The sequence below is a fragment of the Calliphora vicina genome, chromosome 2 (assembly GCF_958450345.1).
Source record: "Calliphora vicina chromosome 2, idCalVici1.1, whole genome shotgun sequence".
NCBI lineage: Eukaryota > Metazoa > Arthropoda > Insecta > Diptera > Calliphoridae > Calliphora > Calliphora vicina.
In genome coordinates this window covers 92,774,241-92,792,262 of record NC_088781.1, presented here as the reverse complement: position 1 = coordinate 92,792,262, position 18,022 = coordinate 92,774,241, and the positions used below count along the sequence as shown (strand labels likewise).

The window sequence follows — 18,022 nt, the reverse complement described above, 5'->3', positions numbered from 1 at the left end:
CTTGAGGTAAGAGATTCATCAAGTCACAAGTAAGTAATCTCTATATTATACAAACTGACCCACATCAACTTTACACTGAAATATTTAATGTGTGTAATTTAATTTCTACAAAAATTCAAAAAAGGAAAATTTAATCTAAATTATTATAATAATATAAAATATAATAATAAATTACTTTTTAACAATAAATAAATTTATTTCATTTAAAAAGTGCGTTATTGGAAAATATTTATGCGGTTTTTTTCCAAATATTCATATTTTCAAGTGTTGTGTACAAAATTCTCTTAAATAACTAAAATACAGTCCACTAAATATAGGGTTCGCAACTCCGGTTTACAAAATCCCTAATTTGTGATTATTTATACCAGAAAATCCCAACGATAAAACGGAAGATTTAAAAATTCCGAATTGTGTAAAATAATATTGCGATAATGTGTATTAGCGAATGTGGTGTTTATTCTGCCTAATAAGTAGAATAGAATTAAAAACGTATATGTATTTAAAGTTTAAGTTCTGAAACACAACTAAGAATACATATGCAGCCACACAAAACACAAACTTGAAGTAGAAATAGCGAATGTGGTGTTTATTCTGCCTAATAAGTAGAATAGAATTAAAAACGTATATGTATTTAAAGTTTAAATTCTAAAACTTAACTAAGAGTACATAATACAGCCACACAAAATACAAACTTGAAGGGAAAATGTTTATACAATACAATTCTATATAAGTAATCGGAAAATAAGAGAATTGTACATTACACAATAAAAAATATATTTGAAACAAAAATTAATAAAATATTTCACTACTAACCATTTATCTCAGTAATATTTAAAAATTTTCAAACGTTTATAATAATTCCTGCCGGTAAAAAAGGAAAAAGTTAAGTGCGTTCTCTATATTAACTTGCAAATCTCACCGGTAAAACATTAAGTGCGTTCTCTTTAGTAATTTACAAATAAAAAACTTGGTGGAACGTTGTCACTCTCTTTAATGAAGATAAACAAACAAAGATAATCACCCCTATCGTGAATAACTTTTCCCTCGAAAAGTTTTCCCTTTTTCTAATAATTCAATCGTGAATGATATCCCAGAAAAAAATGTTCACTTTCAAAAAAATTCCCCTTATCGTGAATGTTTATTTTTAAACAGTTTTTTCCCTCTTTCGCTTAAGTTTGTTCACTTTATTTTATCTAGGGAAGTGAATAGAAAATGTAAGTATTTTTGTTTTTAAATTCGATATTCAGGTTAATAAAAATTATTTTTAGGTCAAGATCAGTGAATAAAGTGCAAAGCGACATACTCCTCAATAGGATGCAGAATAACAGACCAATTGCATGTGGATTTGTTAAGGTATCCAAAGATGCGGTAGCGGAGTTTTGGAGTTCTCTTAAAGAAGAGCTAAACAGTGCTGGTCCTCCTATGAAAAGTGCATTTGAGTGGAAAAAGGTAATAAATACATGTTTATAAATATTGTATAATTTTGTCATAAGTAATTTGTAATGTAACAGGTATGGGTGGATCAAAAAAGATATGTCCGGGCAAAAGCTGCCGCTAATTTGAAACACCAAAATGGAACGGGAGGTGGGCCAAACCAAACCAAAAGTTTGTCGGCCACCGAACAATGCATATACGAACTCATCGATATGAAAGAATCCGTAGAGGGTTTAGAAAACTCGTCACGTTTTGGAGAAAAAAAAAAATGAACCAACGACACACACAATGGCTATTCGTGAGATTGAAAATGAAATGTGTGAAGCACCCATCTGCTCAAAAGAGTTAACTCCACCGCCTCTAGACACCAACATAAATGAACAATCCAATGAGAAAAAATCATACTCCATAAAACGAAGAAGAGTGGATTCAAATGAAAAATTAACAACAGCTGATCTTATTGCAAAAGAGCTGAAGTCGCAGGAGAGCTTATGTTCCAAAATTAGTGAAATTGGTGAGTCGCTCCAAAATCATAGTAAAGAAATGGAAGCTATGATGAAAAGGGTGTATCGTTCGCTGGAAAAAAGCAACGATTTAAAATCCAAAAAAATAAAAGAGATGGAGCGACATCATGCAGTTATTGAAAATCTTCGGGCAAAAGAAGTTGAAAATAAAATAGAAAAAAATAATAAACTGATAGAAATTGAAAACTTGAGGCTTAAAATATTGCAAAAGAAATAGAAAAATGTATCATGTATTTTATTAAAATTAAGTATTGAATTCAATGTTATTTTATTTATTATTATTTTTCTAACAGATCTCTAAGAAGTTAAAAACTGAATTGTGTTATTTTTTTATTCTTTATTTATTATTTCTAGTTTTAAACAAATATGTTCACATATATACATAAGTATACAAGAAAAGTCTGAATTTAATTGAAGTTTGAAATCAAATGTATTTTATTTTTAAAATAAATTTTTTTACAAAAATATATGTATAAAAGAGCATTTTTATAACGAGTTCGCTATATTAGAACGGATGCGTTGGGCAGAGGCCAGATATCTTTCGCGTTCAGTTGTATTTCCGCTTTCTAGAATAAAAAGTTCAGTTTCTTCTAGGTCAGATATAATACTGTTATTATATTCGCACTTATAAGCAATGCAGATATTATGCAATGCTACGCAAACGTTTATTATTTTGACAGCTTTCTTTGGTTCATAGTGTAGCTCTCTAGCACCAAGCAAGCACCTCCATCTATTTTTTAACACTCCATTTGTTCTCTCAATGATGTTTCTGCATTTAGAATGGACATCATTAAATTTTTGTTCAATAGAAGCAGATGCAGGTGTTCTATATGGCGTTAACAACCAAGGCTCCAAGGGATACAGTATGTATATTTTAATTATATATTTTTACATTTTTACCTAATAGCCATACACGGGAACCTCTTCGTAAATAGTCTTCTTGCATTGTTCTTCTATAGGAACTTGTACTCCACACAAATGAATCGTGGCAGGCTCCGGGATGTGTGGCATCAACAAATCGAATTCTCATTTTACTATCGCATATCTACAAAAGAATTATACTCATAGTTAGAAACTGGAATAATGTATAATATATTTAGAAAACAACTTACGAGTGTGGCATTCAAGCTGTAGTTTCCTTTACGGTTATAGTATAAATGATTATTTTTGTTTGGGGCTACAATATTGATGTGCGTTCCATCTATACATCCTACAATACCGGGTATTCCAAATTTGCGGTAGAATTCCTGAGAAGTAACTCTTTTTTCATCTTCCGATGGATAAGTTATCCACTGATCACAGAGACTCTGCTCTAAAACGTCCAACACTTTTGAGAGTACCTCAGAAATAGTTGATTGTGCCATTCCAACTTCATAGTCTCTTCCAACCCCTTTTTGGTATCCGCCCTCGGCAAAAAATCGTAAACAGGCACTAAGTTTTATGATTGGCGGAATACCAAATGATTTTTTTGCTGCCGGCAAAAAATTAGTAAGAGTATCCAGAATGTATGTAAAGGCTGCTTTATTCACTCTATAATGTTGGATAAATCTAAAACAAAAATTAATTAAAAATAAAGTTTTTTCATTGAATTCAATCACTTACAATGTGTCCGGCATCTCTAAGGGATTAGATGAGTCTCGCAAATCTCGACGAACAATTCGTTGTTGTTGTATTTCCTCCTCTTCTTGCAATAATATCAATGCCCCGATTCTAAACATTTTGTTCTTCACAATTTAATTTAACTTATTAATTTATTTTATTTTTCAAAATTTTCGAGCTCCTTTTTTTTTCATTCACTGAACAATGATAACCTACGTTAAAGGGAACAAAAATTTCATGGGAAATTCAAGATACCAATTTTCACTTATGGGGGAATGAAAATTTCATGGGAACAAACATTTCGCTTTTTATTCACGATAGGGGTGAATAACACGTAGACAATAAAAAGAAATGAAATTTACAATTGGAACCTGTTGAGTGGAATTTCTTTATTCGAGTGTTTATTGTAATATATTAAAAATACAAAACAACAATTTTGCAAGAATTAACAGTTATTATGCTCATGGTTTGGTTTGTATAATTTTATACAGTAAAAGGTACCTGCAATTTTATAAACCAATTTACAAAGAAAATTTATTTTGTATAATTTTATACAGTAAAAGATACATGCAATTTTCATAAACCAATATACAAAGTAAATTTATACAGTAAAAGGTACATGCATTTTAATAAACCAATTTAAAAAAAAAAGTAAATTTATTTTATTTAAAATAAAATTCTTAAAGTATTTATAAAATAAAATTCAAAAATTATTTCAATTAGAATTTTATAAATGTTAAAATTCATAATAATCAGAAAAATTTTATAATACAAAAGACTTTAAAAATTCATAATAATAAGAATATTCTCTAAAGAATAAATTTAACATAAAAAGAAAATTTTAATCTCAACAAAATTAAATAAATTTAATTTGCAAATGAAGAAATCTAAAATTTTCAATATATTTCTATAAAATTTTGTCTTATAATAAATAAATTTTTCTCTAAAAAAATCAAATTTTACTAAAAAAAAAAATCAAATTTAATGATTTATACTAAATCCATTTAATAAATTCATTACGAAATAATTTTCCTATTTGTTCACAATTAACCGCTTAGTGGTATCTCTGAAATAAAATCACAAAATTGTATCTCTAAAAATCAGAATACCACAGTACAGAAAATTTTTAATGAAATTAAAATTGATAAAAATATTAGTCTACTTAAAACTTATTTTTTCGATTATAAGTGTATATTCTATTACTTTTGTTTTACTAGATTACAACTATCTATTGCTTTTACCCCATAGCTAAGCTATCACAAAAGGATATAGAAAACAAGTAAGAAAGTATGGTCGGTCAAGCCCGACCATATAATACCCTACACCAAGTAAATGAGTAAAAATATTTTTCTTTTAAAATATCAATAATTTATATTTTTGAGTGATTTTCGGAAGTGGGCCTTATATGGGAGCTATGACCAATTATGGACCGATCACCATAAAATTAGGTCGTGTTATTTATGTCTATATTAAAGTTAACTATGTTGAATTTTGCGTGTATACCAACATTTTTAAGCGATTTATGCACGTTAAAGTGATTTTCGGAAGCGGGTCTATGTGGGAGCTATGACTAATTATGGACCGATCGTAACAAAATTTGGTGACATGAATTTTGTATATATAAAACTTATTTGGAGCGAAATTTGTGTAGATACATAGATAAATTAAACTTTTATGACCGATAAAGTCCAATTTCGAGGGGACATTTGTATGGGGGCTAGGTGAAATAATGGACCGATTTCAGCCAGTTTCAATAGGCTTCGTCCTTGGGCCGAAAAAGTAATATGTACCAAATTTGATCGAAATATCTTCAAAATTGCGACCTGTACTCTGCGCACAAGGTTTACATGGACAGCCAGCCAGCCAACCAGACGGACGGACGGACGGACGGACGGACGGACATCGTTTAATCGACTCAGAAAGTGATTCTAAGTCGATCGGTATACTTTAAGGTGGGTGTTAGACTAATATTTTTGGGCGTTACAAACATCTGCACAAACGCATAATACCCTCCCCACTATGGTGGTGTAGGGTATAAACACTCTGTAATTTACCGCTGCTCCCATTGTGTACAAACAATTAATACTTAATACAAAATTCTAAAGATATACTAAAAAGTGAACAAATAAATAGGATTTATATCTCTTGTTTTAATTTATACTAGTTAAAAGATCTAGTACGATAATTAAATAACATTATATTTCGAAAAACTGAAAATTAATTAAATACAAATTTAATTATTCTCTAAAAATTTAAAATAAAATTTGTAAAAAAAAAAAATTAACTGCACCTCTCAAAAGTTTATATCTCAATATAGTACTTTATAATTTAAAAATTTTACTCTGTATAGCCACAGAATCCTAATTATTTGAATAAAATACAATATATAACACAATTATCAGACAAAATGCCGCGTGGAAAAGAAAATTCTCCTACAGCTGATAGGTCATTTAATCCATCATATAAAGATTATTTTAAATTTGATTGTGAACATTTGCTTCAGTATTGTGGAAAGGTGAATGAGAGCCGAAGAGAAGATCAAAACGAATCTATATTGGAGGCAAGGTTAAAGGAAATAGATGCAAGATGGACAAACGTAGATACTTCTTATCAAAAGGTAATGTTATCTCAAGATGACGTAATTGATGCAGAATTTAAAAATCAAGCAAGAGAAGAATTTGATGCTTGTAATGATGCCTATGTCCAGAGCACATCACAAATTTTTGAAATTCTTAAAATTATCCGCTTAGATACAGTACAAATGCCAATGTTCCAATCAACATCTCGTCAATCTGTCCCAAATCAAAATCCAATGAGCGATAATTCAAGTATTTGCATTAAATTACCCCCATGCGACACAGAAATATTTAAAGGCAGTTATGAACAATGGCCCTCGTTTAGAGACATGTTCACTGCAGTTTATATAAATCATTCGAAACTTACTCCTGTAACTAAGCTATACCATCTCAGGAACAAGACAAGAGGCGAAGCAGGTGCTATAGTCAAACGATATCCATTATCTAATGATAATTTTGAGCTAGCTTGGAATGCGTTAAAAACAAGATACGAAAACAAACGAGTTTTGGTAGATAACCAAATTAAGATCTTGTTTGATATACCAGCCGCAATTAATGAAGATAGTGAGTCCATAAGAAAAATACAGTCATCAGTAAACGATTCATTAGCGACACTCAGAACTCTAGGGGTAGAAGTAAATAGTTGGGATCCCATTTTAATTCGTTTAATATCAACAAAATTACCAGATTGTACTATAGAACTATGGGAACAATCACTGACTTCCCCTCGTGAACTACCAAAATGGTCGCAAATGTCACAATTTTTAGTTGACAGATACGAAGCGGTAGAGCGGCTAACAAGCATTAAAACCACAAAAGACAGTTTTACACTTTCTAATACGAAAAAAACTAATATTCAAACATATACATCCCAAGAAAACATAACCACAAATTGCAAGCTATGTAATAATGTACATTATTTAAGAAATTGTCCCAATTTCAGAACTTTTTCAACACAACCAAGAATAGATTATGTTTTCAAGAATAAAATATGTAACAATTGTTTAAGTCCTTCACATATTAAGGCAAATTGTAAAAGTAAAAGAACATGTTTTTACTGTAAAAAAGATCACCATTCATTATTGCATATTGCATACAAATCATCAAATATACAAAAATCATCTGAAAATAATCATAGTAATGGTAATAGTAACCAAAATTAAAATATTGCTCAAAATACAAATGCAAAAATAGAACAGCCAAGTAATTCTAACAAAGATGAACTTCCAACAACCTCACGGCGGGTTCAAGCAAACTGCTCTACGAGCAACGAAAACATTTTATTGCGTACAGCGTTAATGCAAATAGAGCATCAAGGCGAAATTTTCACGATAAGAGCTTTAATAGATCCAGGCTCTCAAAGAACCTTCATAACAGAAAGAATAAGAAGTAGGTTACAGTTGCCTTATAAAAATTCACATTTTGAAATTATTGCAATAGGAGGTCAAAAACAATCAGCTAAAAAAGAGTGTGATTTTACATTATTTGCAAGAAAATACAATCTAAGAGTCCCAATTAAAGCAATTGTTTTATCAAATGTTACTAAAACACTTCCAGCTGTCACGTTTAATGTCCCATATTCAGCAGAACTTAGAAAATTGGATTTAGCAGACCCGAATTTTAATAAATCTTCCCAAATTGATCTTATTCTTGGCAATGATTATGAACATAGTCTAAACCTCGAAGGAATAAAGAAAAATATATGTGGCCAAACATCAGCTTACAAAACTATATTTGGATGGGTGCTTAGTGGACCGATGAAAATGGAAACTGTTCAAACATTCACAACTGCTGTAACTTCATCGGAATCTTCAGAACTCAGCACACTATTGAGGAAATTTTGGGAGCAAGAGGAAATACCAAAAACTCGCCTTAAATCAGAAGAAGATGAATTTGTAGAACAATTTTACACTAAAACAACTACTCGAAACAAAGATGGACGATATATGGTAAGGCTACCATTAAAAAAGGAATATCCCGAATCGGTTTTCTTAGGATCATCTAGATTCATCGCACTCGCTCAATATGCCAGTATGGACAAAACTTTAGGAAAGAATAAAGAATTGCAAGCTGAATATAAAGCTGTTTTGGATGAGTATTTAACTCTCGACCATATGGAAGAAACAACATCAAACGAAATTAATTCAGAAGGTAAACATAGTTCCTTTTATTTACCCCATCACGCGGTCGTGCGACCAGAACATAAAACTACAAAGGTAAGAATTGTGTTCAATGCCTCTAGGAAAACAAAATCCAAATTTTCACTAAATGATGTTCTGTACACGGGGCCTACAATTCAAAACGATTTAATAACTGTAATTCTAAATTGGAGAAGATATAAATATGTGTTCAGTGGTGACATACAAAAAATGTATCGTCAAATCATAGTTCATCCAGACGATAGAGCATTCCAGAGAATTTTATACCAACCTGAACAAAATGGTCCTATTAAAGATTTCGAAATGAAAACAGTAACGTTTGGATTCAATTGTGCGCCTTTTCTAGCAATTCGTAAGTTACATCAACTCGCTTCAGACTCAAAAGCCGAATCAATTTTAAGGTACGAAACTTATGTAGATGATATTTTAACTGGAGGTTATTCAATTGAGGAAACTCGTGAGGCACAAAATCAGCTAATTAAGACTCTAAAATCTGCTGGATTTTTACTCAAGAAGATAACAGCAAACGATGCTCAATTACTAGCAGATTTACCAACAGAAGATATATATGATTCAGATTTTTTGCGGTTTCACGAAACTAGCTCAACTAAAACTTTAGGCATAAAATGGAACGCAATCACAGATACATTTACTTATAGTTTCTCATCACTAAGTCCGTCTACGGAAATAACAAAACGACAAGTTCTATCATCTGTCGCAAAACTGTTTGATCCAGCTGGATGGCTAGCTCCTATAGTAATCAGAGCAAAAATATGTATGCAGCAATTATGGTTAGACGGTATAGAATGGGATGAAGAAATTAATGCAGAATCTCTACAAAATTGGAACGATCTAGTTCAGGACTTATCTGAAGTTGAACTAATATCAATACCTCGTTGGATTCAACTTATGCCTAGTGACACAATCCAAATTCACGGATTCTGCGACGCATCGAAATCCTCATATTGTGCTACTGTATACATTAGGTGCCAAACAAAAACACAAAACACATTCTCAAATTTATTGGTAGCAAAAACTAAAGTAGCTCCTTTACAAACTGTTTGCCTCCCGCGCTTGGAACTTAATGGCGCAGTGCTTTTGGCAAATTTAATTAATTATGTAAAAAACTCTATCAATTTCAGTAATAGCGAAATATATTTATGGACGGACTCAGCTATAGTCCTAGGATGGTTATCGAAACCACCTTCATCGTGGGAAACCTATGTGGCGAACAGAACAGCACGAATACACGAATTAATGGCTGATGTCACATGGCGACATGTCCCAACACATGATAATCCAGCTGATCTGGGCACACGAGGTTGTAAAGCCCAAAATTTGGTAAATAATTCACTTTGGTGGAATGCACCATCATGGTTACAAAAACCTTCATCAGAATGGCCCAATCGAAATATCTTAAATTATAGCTCAGAGAATAAAGAAATACAATCGCTAAATGTTCAGATTGAAGAAAATGATATACTGGACAACTTTTCATCATACAGTAGAGCTTTACGTGTCATATGCTACATTTTTAGATTTTTTTATAATACAACGAAAAAAATGCGGCAAAATGCTGATAAAAATGCTCAAGTATCTTTGACGCAAAATGAGATGAAAATTGTAAAATCGAGACTAATTGTTTTAGCTCAAAAAAGATTTTATAATGAGGAATATAAATGCGTAAATGAATCAAAAGATATTTCGAATAAAAGCCCATTGAAAAGTCTAAATCCATTTATAGATAAAGACTCAATTTTAAGAGTAAATGGTAGATTAGCCCAATCATCACTACCATATGGTGAACGTTATCCCATTATTTTACCAGGCAACTCCCGATTTTGCCAATTATATTTACACCATTTGCATGAGTTTTTCTTTCATGCTGACTGCGGTCAAATGTACAGAATAATACAAACTGAATTTCTCATATTCAGGTTAAAACCACGTATCAAGGGAATAATACGTAAGTGCAAAAGATGCATAATGTATAAACAACAGCCAAGCTCTCAAATAATGGCTCCTTTACCTCCGGAAAGATGTACGCTCTCTCTTCCTTTCCAGGTAACAGGAATTGATTTTGCTGGACCATTCGAGATAAAAACATCGATTTTAAGAAAATCTCCAATAACTAAAGGATACGTAAGTGTATTTGTATGTTTTAGCACAAAAGCTATTCATTTGGAGCCTTGTACAGAGTTATCCTCAGCGGCATTCCAAGCTGCTTTCGCTCGCTTCATCGGAAGGCGGGGGCTCCCCCGAAGGGTAGTTACAGACAATGGACGAAATTTCTTAGGTGCCAGTAGAACGCTTGAACGAGAATTTGCTGTGTTTGTCAAGAATAGTGCCCAAGATGTAGCACAGAAATATATGACACATGGATTTGAATGGAAATTCATCCCACCTCATATGGGCGGCCTTTGGGAGGCAGCCGTAAAGAGTTTTAAATATCATTTTAAGCGAATTGCAGGTCCTCATAAATTTACATTCGAAGAATTCGCAACAGTTTTAGCAAGAATAGAAGGAGTACTCAATTCAAGACCTATATCAGCAGTTTCGGAAGATCCCTCAGATATCACAGCTCTAACGCCTGGACATTTTCTAAGAGGTGCCCCCCTGATGACATTCCCTGAACAAGATTGTTCGAACATGTCGGTTTTAAATAGATGGGAAAAGCTGAAAGCCATACATCATCAATTTGCTCAACGTTGGAAAACTGATTATCTGAAATCACAACACAAAAGGTATAAGTGGAAAACCTCTTGCAAAAATATGCAGATTGGAGATTTAGTTATTGTTATGGACGATCTACTACCACCTCATGAATGGAATCTTGGCAGGATAGAAAAAACATTTTCTGGTTCAGATGGTAATGTAAGAACTGCAGACGTACGTACCGCTAGCGGTGTAATTAAGCGCCCTATCGTCAAATTATGTTACCTCCCTTTTCTAAATCAAGAGGAAGCGCAAGTTGACTCAAACCTTAAAGTACAATCCTCTATTTAGATAATTCTCTCAAATATTTTCTTATAATTATTTCTACTCAAATATTGTATTCAAAATTTTGGCATAATAAAGATTTCCAATTATTCAAAATCATTGCTGTTTAGTGGCTTTTACCCACATCCATTTATTATCCAAAAATTTCCATATAACATACTAATTGAATTGTAATTTCCTTATTATACATTTTCCCAGCAGGTCAAATAGACGACTGACAGCGACTCGGCCCAATGAAACTCAAAACCCAAACGATGAAAGAAGCGTAGTCCCGAGTGACTTAGAAGTATATTATTGCATAATCTGTAAAGGATATCATGGGCTCAAGTTTTGTCGGAAATTCCGAAAAATGAAGCCAGAGAGAAGACGTGACATTGTTGAGCGTCTTGGCTATTGTACCAATTATTTGGCTCGAAGCCATAATATAAGGTCGTGTACCTCGATGGAGTCTTGCATAAAATGCAAGCAACTTCACCACACCATGTTGCACCCATCGAGGACACGCAGCCCATCGCCCAACTTGTCCACCGTCAGCAGCCAACGCGGTCGTGATGCCGAGACCCAGATACAACCGCACCAACAACCACATCAACATCATCATCACCATCGTCAACACCGACACCATCAACCTCGCCAGCCACATCATCGTCGTCATCAACGCCAACAGCCACATCATCGTTGTCATCAACGTCAACAGCCACATCATCGTCGTCATCAACGCCAACACCCTCATCAACAACAACGTCATCAAATTCAACGTCAGCAAAATCAACAACGCCAGCGTCAACAATCACCAGCTCCAATTGCTTCATCTACCACTCCACCAATGCCAGATCAACGTATATTGGCTGAAGCTATTAAATCTCTGGCCAACGTATTATGTTACCAAAATAAGCCAGAATAGATGGGCAAAGGCCGAGGCCGGCGCCATGTTTAAACTACGGTTTAAACCATTATTTATTGATTTTTTTATTTATTTTTTTTTTCTTATCAAAAAAATGTAATATTAAAATATATTATAATATTAATTGAATTCACAATATTGTTAATTTTAAGATGAATTATATTATTAATTATATTATTGAATTTTATATTAAATGAAGTACTATACTACTGAATTGTTAGTATTTTTAAATAAAGTTAAATATGTACTACCTTAATATTTAACATCATAATGAACTAAAATATTAATAATTAAGATAATTAAATGAAATGTTGCTAACGGTAGGTTAGCTATACATAAGAAATTCCAAAACATCTTCGTGTTTTGGAAGTTAAAATTAGGTTTCCTTATTAAAACCAAAATTATAATTTGTCACTTCTCACATATCAACAGAACTCATCAGTTGCATTTAAATCCCCTTTTGTTAATAAACATAATTTGATTTATAACGTTTACCGAAAAAATCTGGTCTCATAATTTGGTACCCACAAACAAACAAAAGGTAAAGTACCAAACATAATTATACATATATGTCTCAATATATATGTATATAGTACAACCAAAATATTAATCCAATTTTACTTTTATAATCTCAATAATTATACTCACTTATGAGTGAATATAATTATTCATTTTCTCCCCAAAGAACATTAGCCTTCAGCCTAATAAAGGAGAAAATTTAAATATAATTTGTTTCCCCATACAAATTATTTCAGCCATCATTTCGTGATATGATATTCACGGCCCTTTATATTAACAATTGTAGCAAATAACTAGATATTAATATAACAAACGAGTTGTAACATTAGAAGTTTAGGTAGCATGCAAAAATTTTCCTGCTCCTAACTCGTCGGCAATTGGGGTAGGTTTTTTCTAAACTCATGTGTGCTAGCTACAGAATATAGTTATTTTAACTTTGCATGTATTATGTAAAAAAAAACAACAAAAAGAAAGAAGAAAAGTGTTAATATAGCAAAAATGACCAATGCGTTTATTGATGTTTATACGCATAACCCCTCCCAACCTTGACCACGTTGTAAATTGCTAAATATAATACTATGATAACATGATCCCTAAAATTTCTTAACCCTTTCTAAAGATTGACCAGAAATCAAAACACTTTGTGGTTGAAAATGCTCCCAGCTTTATATTTAAAGAAGAGTATAATTGCTTCTAAATAAGACGACAAAATAAATTTATAGTTTGGGGCAAGAAAATTAAAATTTAAAGTTTACCTCTTTAAGAAAATTACAAAATTTTTGAAGAAACCGCAAAAATTAAAAATTGTTGGCCCAAATAAAATTTTTTTAAGATTCTTGAACAGTTTCCCAGAGTGTCTTATTTTGAAAAAGGAGGATTTTGGCCAAGGTAAGTCCTTTTATACCAATAAAATATGGGAATATAAACGTTATTTCAGAACATACCTATACTAAGGCATTTAAAATAAAAAAAAACAAAAGGTTTACAACCACTAACCTATTGTTGCACACACATAAACATAACGTAAATACTAAAATTTTACAACTCTTAGAAACTGCATTATCACCAAAGAAGTTGTTTGATGTCATATCACCAAAAAGTTTTCTTCTTTTTGATGTCATACCATGGACAAAAATGTCATCTATCACCACTATAGAGCATTAGGGTAAGTATCATATTTTACGGTTTAATTTCATAAATCTTGATAATCATATTATATTTAATATTTTACAGACAACTCAATCACCAAATTGCCCATCGCATTCGATAGTGTCATAACTCAAGATTATAATTTCAAGTAAAATGTTTTAAATATATTCAAACAGTAACACTAAAAACTTATGTAAGAATGTAAACAATTTATAAATATTTATCTATCTAAATATAAAAATATCTAGATACGTATGTATATTATGATTTATAGATTTATACATAATTAGATGAATAATTAAATAAAACTATATAAACATATACATATTAATATATAAAATTATAGTAAATGTAAAAATATATAATCATATTATAATATATAAAAATATAACAATATGTAAACATATTAATATATAAATATATAAATATATAAATATATAAATATATAGATATATAAATATATAAATATATAAATATATAAATACTAGCATGCAACCCGCTACTTCGTTAGCGAAAAAATGTGGAAATAACAAAACAACTACGTAAATTATTTTAAAATGTTTATTATAGAAATTTTAATTATTGCGTAAAGTAAATACACCTTACAATTGTTTGTAGTTCATGATATTTTGAAGTATTAAAGCATCTCAAAACTGCTTTCGTAATTGAAAATTCATAATAATAATTGCAAATATTAATAGTAGATAGATAAAGATATACTAATTTAATAATGTGTGTGAAGTTAAATTTCGAAATTTATAACCCTAGACACAAACCAGTTGAGTTAACAGAGTTATGTTTAAAAGTTTACATGATACCGTTAAACATTGTAAATCAAGGAAAGTGTATTCAAAATGGAATAATAACCACACGGTTGAACCTAATGTACCACTAATGATTGAAACGGGAACTAATCTCCCGTTTTTTCCAAAAACTAAGTCAAATCATAAATGTCAAATATAGTTTTATACTTTTGCGGAATTTTTAAAATTTAATTATTATGGATGGAGGAATCTAAATTCATGGAAAACGGGAGAAGATGGGCAGATGGAACTTGCTGGAATTTATAGCCAAGGTGTTTTTCTATCATAACCCATGGTCATATCCCTTAACAGTGCGAGTTTTGATAGAGAAATTAAAATTTTTCGGAAATTTAAATTTCTTGGGAGGATGATCTAAATTTCTTGGAAATGGGAGAAGATGGGCGGATGAATCTTGCTGGAATATTTAGGTAGGGTGTTGGTCTATCATGGTCCGTGGTCATAACCTTTAACAGTGCGAGTTCTGCTAGAGAAATTTAAATTTTTCGAAAATTTAAATTTCGAAATTTAAATTTTTAACAGTGCGAGTTCTGATAGAGAAATTTAAATGTTTCGAAAATTTAAATTTTTTGGAGGATGAATCTAAAATCCTGTATAACGGGAGAAGATGGGAAAATTAAATTTTTCGAAAATTAAAATGTTTTTGGAGGATGAATCTAAATTTCTTGGAAATGGGAGAAGATAGGTGGAATGAACTTGCTGGAATTTATAGATAAACTGTCCCACTATGATAATCTGTGGTCATAATATTTAACAGAGCGAGTTTTGATAATAATTTTTTAATTTTGACCAAAATCAAAATTTAATATACTTGGGAGGCTGAATCCGAATTCTAGGAAAACGGGAAAAGATGGGCGGTTTTTAAGTCTCATAGAAACTCACATTCTAACTTTTAGAATTTTCTATGTTTATGAAAATCAAAAATACTATTAAATAACTGTTAGTTCAAACGTCATTTCGGAAATGCTAAATCGCTTTTCAAGGTATCTCGTCTTCGATTCGTATGGTACCCAATTTGCCTTTTTTTTTGACAAATCCTGCTGCTTGCAAACGTTTTGCTTCTTGAGTATCTCCCTATGATATTGCAAGCTCATGTTGAGTTTGACAACAACATTCACGGATTAATGCCTCCAAATCTTGGTCTTCAAATTGTTTGGTTGTCCTGGGCCTTCCGTTTCAAAATCATCACATGCACCATCTCTTGCACGTTGAAACCGATGGAACACGTTCACCATAAGCTTTGGTGATCTATGTGTACTTCTGCGGCACGTTTTTCAAATGAAAGAAGTAAAGCAAAACTTTCCACATATGACGCTTTGTTGGCACAAAATTCGACAAAAAAACTTTGTTGTTTACACTTAATGTTCAATAACTAAGCGAGGATGAATGACAGATATATACCCTTTAGAGTGATATAAAAGTTATTAAAAATTAAAAAAGGGGTTCAAAAGATACGCCACCTATAGCAAATCCCACATTTTTAAGTCATATACCCAATAGTTGAAATCAAATTTCAGTAAAAATATTTTTTTAAACACACTTTCAACATATTTGGGGTATTCAAACGGTCTGATTGTCCTAATATATTATGATAGTTTAAACAAATTGTTGTTGTGCTTCAAAAAAAGTGTTATTTTATGACAAAACAATGAACATAGTTCAAACATAGTTTGAAACACAACAAAAATTGTTTAAACTATCATAATATATTAGGACATTATGACAATAAGGACATTATGACAATATGACCTAATAGCATATCATTTTTTAAAATTTTAAAAATTGTGGTGTGAATGTATGTACATATACATTTTATTTACACGATAAAAACGTAATAATTAATGAAGATTAATATATATATATGGAATATGAAATTAAAAAACTTACATTTCTAAGTAACGTAGAATTTTTTCTTTTAATTGAATTTATAAAATTTGAGCACTTATTATTACACAACTATTTTTTTCAAATGAGTTGACGGTTATATGTAAATAGTGTTGTCTATTCATCGAAATAAAAATATTTAAATAAATGTTTGTGTAAACGATTTTATTTAAGCGAAAATTTATTTGTTATTATCTAAAAAAATGTTTTTTTTTATAAAGCGTGCAATTTGTATGAAGAATACTGGTAATAAGGTTTTAAACTTGAATTTTTTTCATACACAATTTGTTTAACGTTTGGAAGCGTAAGCAATTTGTATGAAGAATACTGGGAAAAAAGTTTAAAACTTATTTCCATAGAATTTTATTTTAACGTTTGTCGTTGCGTTTTATAAAATGAGGCCCTAAATTTGTTTTATAATCTTTTGATAAATTGAATATGAATAAGGTTTTAATCATAGAGACACATATTGCGTAAATTCTGTTTTTTAAATTTATAAAAAGTTTCTAATACTACATTTGAGTGAGATATAAGTTGATTTTATAAACTTGATAAATAGAGTATAAATAATGATTTACTCATAGATACACATAGTGCTTTACATTTTAATTTTTTTAGGGTCTAATTTTATAAAACGAAACGACAAACGTTAAAATAAAATTCTATGGAAATAAGTTTTAAACTGTTTTCCCAGTATTCTTCATACAAATTGCTTACGCTTCCAAACGTTTTGTTTTATAAAATGAGGACCTTAATTTACTGAAATTGTTATTAAATTTTGCGAGAACAAAATTCTTATTTTAGCGAATAGGAATAAACACGTGATTTTTTTTTTGAGAAATGCTTTAATGAATATATTTTTATGAATATTTTTTGTTTTGTTTCACATTTCAACAAAATAATTTGTTTTGTAGTTTTTTATCAAATAAAACTATAACATTTCAAATAGCATTAAACCAACTATATTTACAAAACTGTTATTAATATTTTCCCTCATAAATTCCCATATACATTTCATATAACTGTATGTTGAATAAATTTTAAATTTATTGAATAAGGTTAAAATAATAATTTTTACAAAAAAGGTTAAGGTTTGTGTCTGTACTATTGGAATTTTCAACACCATTAGAATTCAACTAATGGTGAATAGGGTGAAAAACTATATATTTTAAAATAAAATTAGTATTCTAAACATGAAAATAAACATTCTGGTGTAGGCTAAGGGTTTAGACTACTGAACTGTAGCCGAACTACATCGGTTCGAATCTCAGTGGAGGCAAAACAATTTTATTGAAAAAAAAAATAAAACTACTTGAATAGAATAGTAGAAAAGAATTTCAAAAAAGTACCAATATAAGTGTACTGAAATTTGGCCCTTTTTACCCATTTGTATTTGACTTCCGAATAGCATGTTGTGGATTCTTTTTTGTGTGGTTGGAAGAATATTTTATCT

The 18,022-nt window shown here is 30.7% G+C and overlaps 3 protein-coding genes across 3 annotated transcripts; 2 read left to right on the top strand and 1 right to left on the bottom strand.

Annotated features, from left to right (window-relative positions):
* Positions 1 to 2,444: 2,444 nt before the first annotated feature.
* On the bottom strand, positions 2,445 to 3,676 carry LOC135950703 (putative nuclease HARBI1). Its single transcript, XM_065500233.1, has 4 exons — positions 3,561 to 3,676; positions 3,071 to 3,506; positions 2,853 to 3,003; positions 2,445 to 2,821 (listed from the first exon to the last, which is right to left on the bottom strand). The coding sequence occupies exons 1-4, from the start codon at positions 3,674 to 3,676 to the stop codon at positions 2,445 to 2,447; spliced, it is 1,080 nt and encodes a 359-aa protein (XP_065356305.1).
* Positions 3,677 to 5,964: 2,288 nt separating this feature from the next.
* LOC135950702 (uncharacterized) lies at positions 5,965 to 11,298 on the top strand. Its single transcript, XM_065500232.1, has 3 exons — positions 5,965 to 6,550; positions 7,328 to 7,522; positions 7,574 to 11,298. Exons 1-3 carry the CDS (start codon positions 5,965 to 5,967, stop codon positions 11,296 to 11,298), a joined length of 4,506 nt encoding a protein of 1,501 aa, XP_065356304.1.
* Positions 11,299 to 11,641: 343 nt separating this feature from the next.
* LOC135950701 (sex-determining region Y protein-like) lies at positions 11,642 to 12,196 on the top strand. The gene has a single exon (XM_065500231.1). It carries the CDS (start codon positions 11,642 to 11,644, stop codon positions 12,194 to 12,196), a length of 555 nt encoding a protein of 184 aa, XP_065356303.1.
* The last annotated feature ends 5,826 nt before the right edge of the window (positions 12,197 to 18,022 follow it).

What these genes read in the sequence shown, in the direction of transcription:
- LOC135950702 (XM_065500232.1), top strand. Translation starts at nt 5,965, where the DNA reads ATGCCGCGTGGAAAAGAAAATTCTCCTACAGCTGATAGGTCATTTAAT. An exon ending in CAAGACAAGAGGCGAAGCAG is followed by an intron (nt 6,551 to 7,327) that starts GTGCTATAGTCA and finishes ATGCAAAAATAG; the next exon opens with AACAGCCAAGTAATTCTAAC. An exon ending in CATAACAGAAAGAATAAGAA is followed by an intron (nt 7,523 to 7,573) that starts GTAGGTTACAGT and finishes TTATTGCAATAG; the next exon opens with GAGGTCAAAAACAATCAGCT.
- LOC135950703 (XM_065500233.1), bottom strand. Translation starts at nt 3,676, where the DNA reads ATGTTTAGAATCGGGGCATTGATATTATTGCAAGAAGAGGAGGAAATA. An exon ending in ACAGCTTGAATGCCACACTC is followed by an intron (nt 3,004 to 3,070) that starts GTAAGTTGTTTT and finishes ATTCTTTTGTAG; the next exon opens with ATATGCGATAGTAAAATGAG. An exon ending in TGTATGGCTATTAGGTAAAA is followed by an intron (nt 2,822 to 2,852) that starts ATGTAAAAATAT and finishes AAATATACATAC; the next exon opens with TGTATCCCTTGGAGCCTTGG.
- LOC135950701 (XM_065500231.1), top strand. Translation starts at nt 11,642, where the DNA reads ATGAAGCCAGAGAGAAGACGTGACATTGTTGAGCGTCTTGGCTATTGT.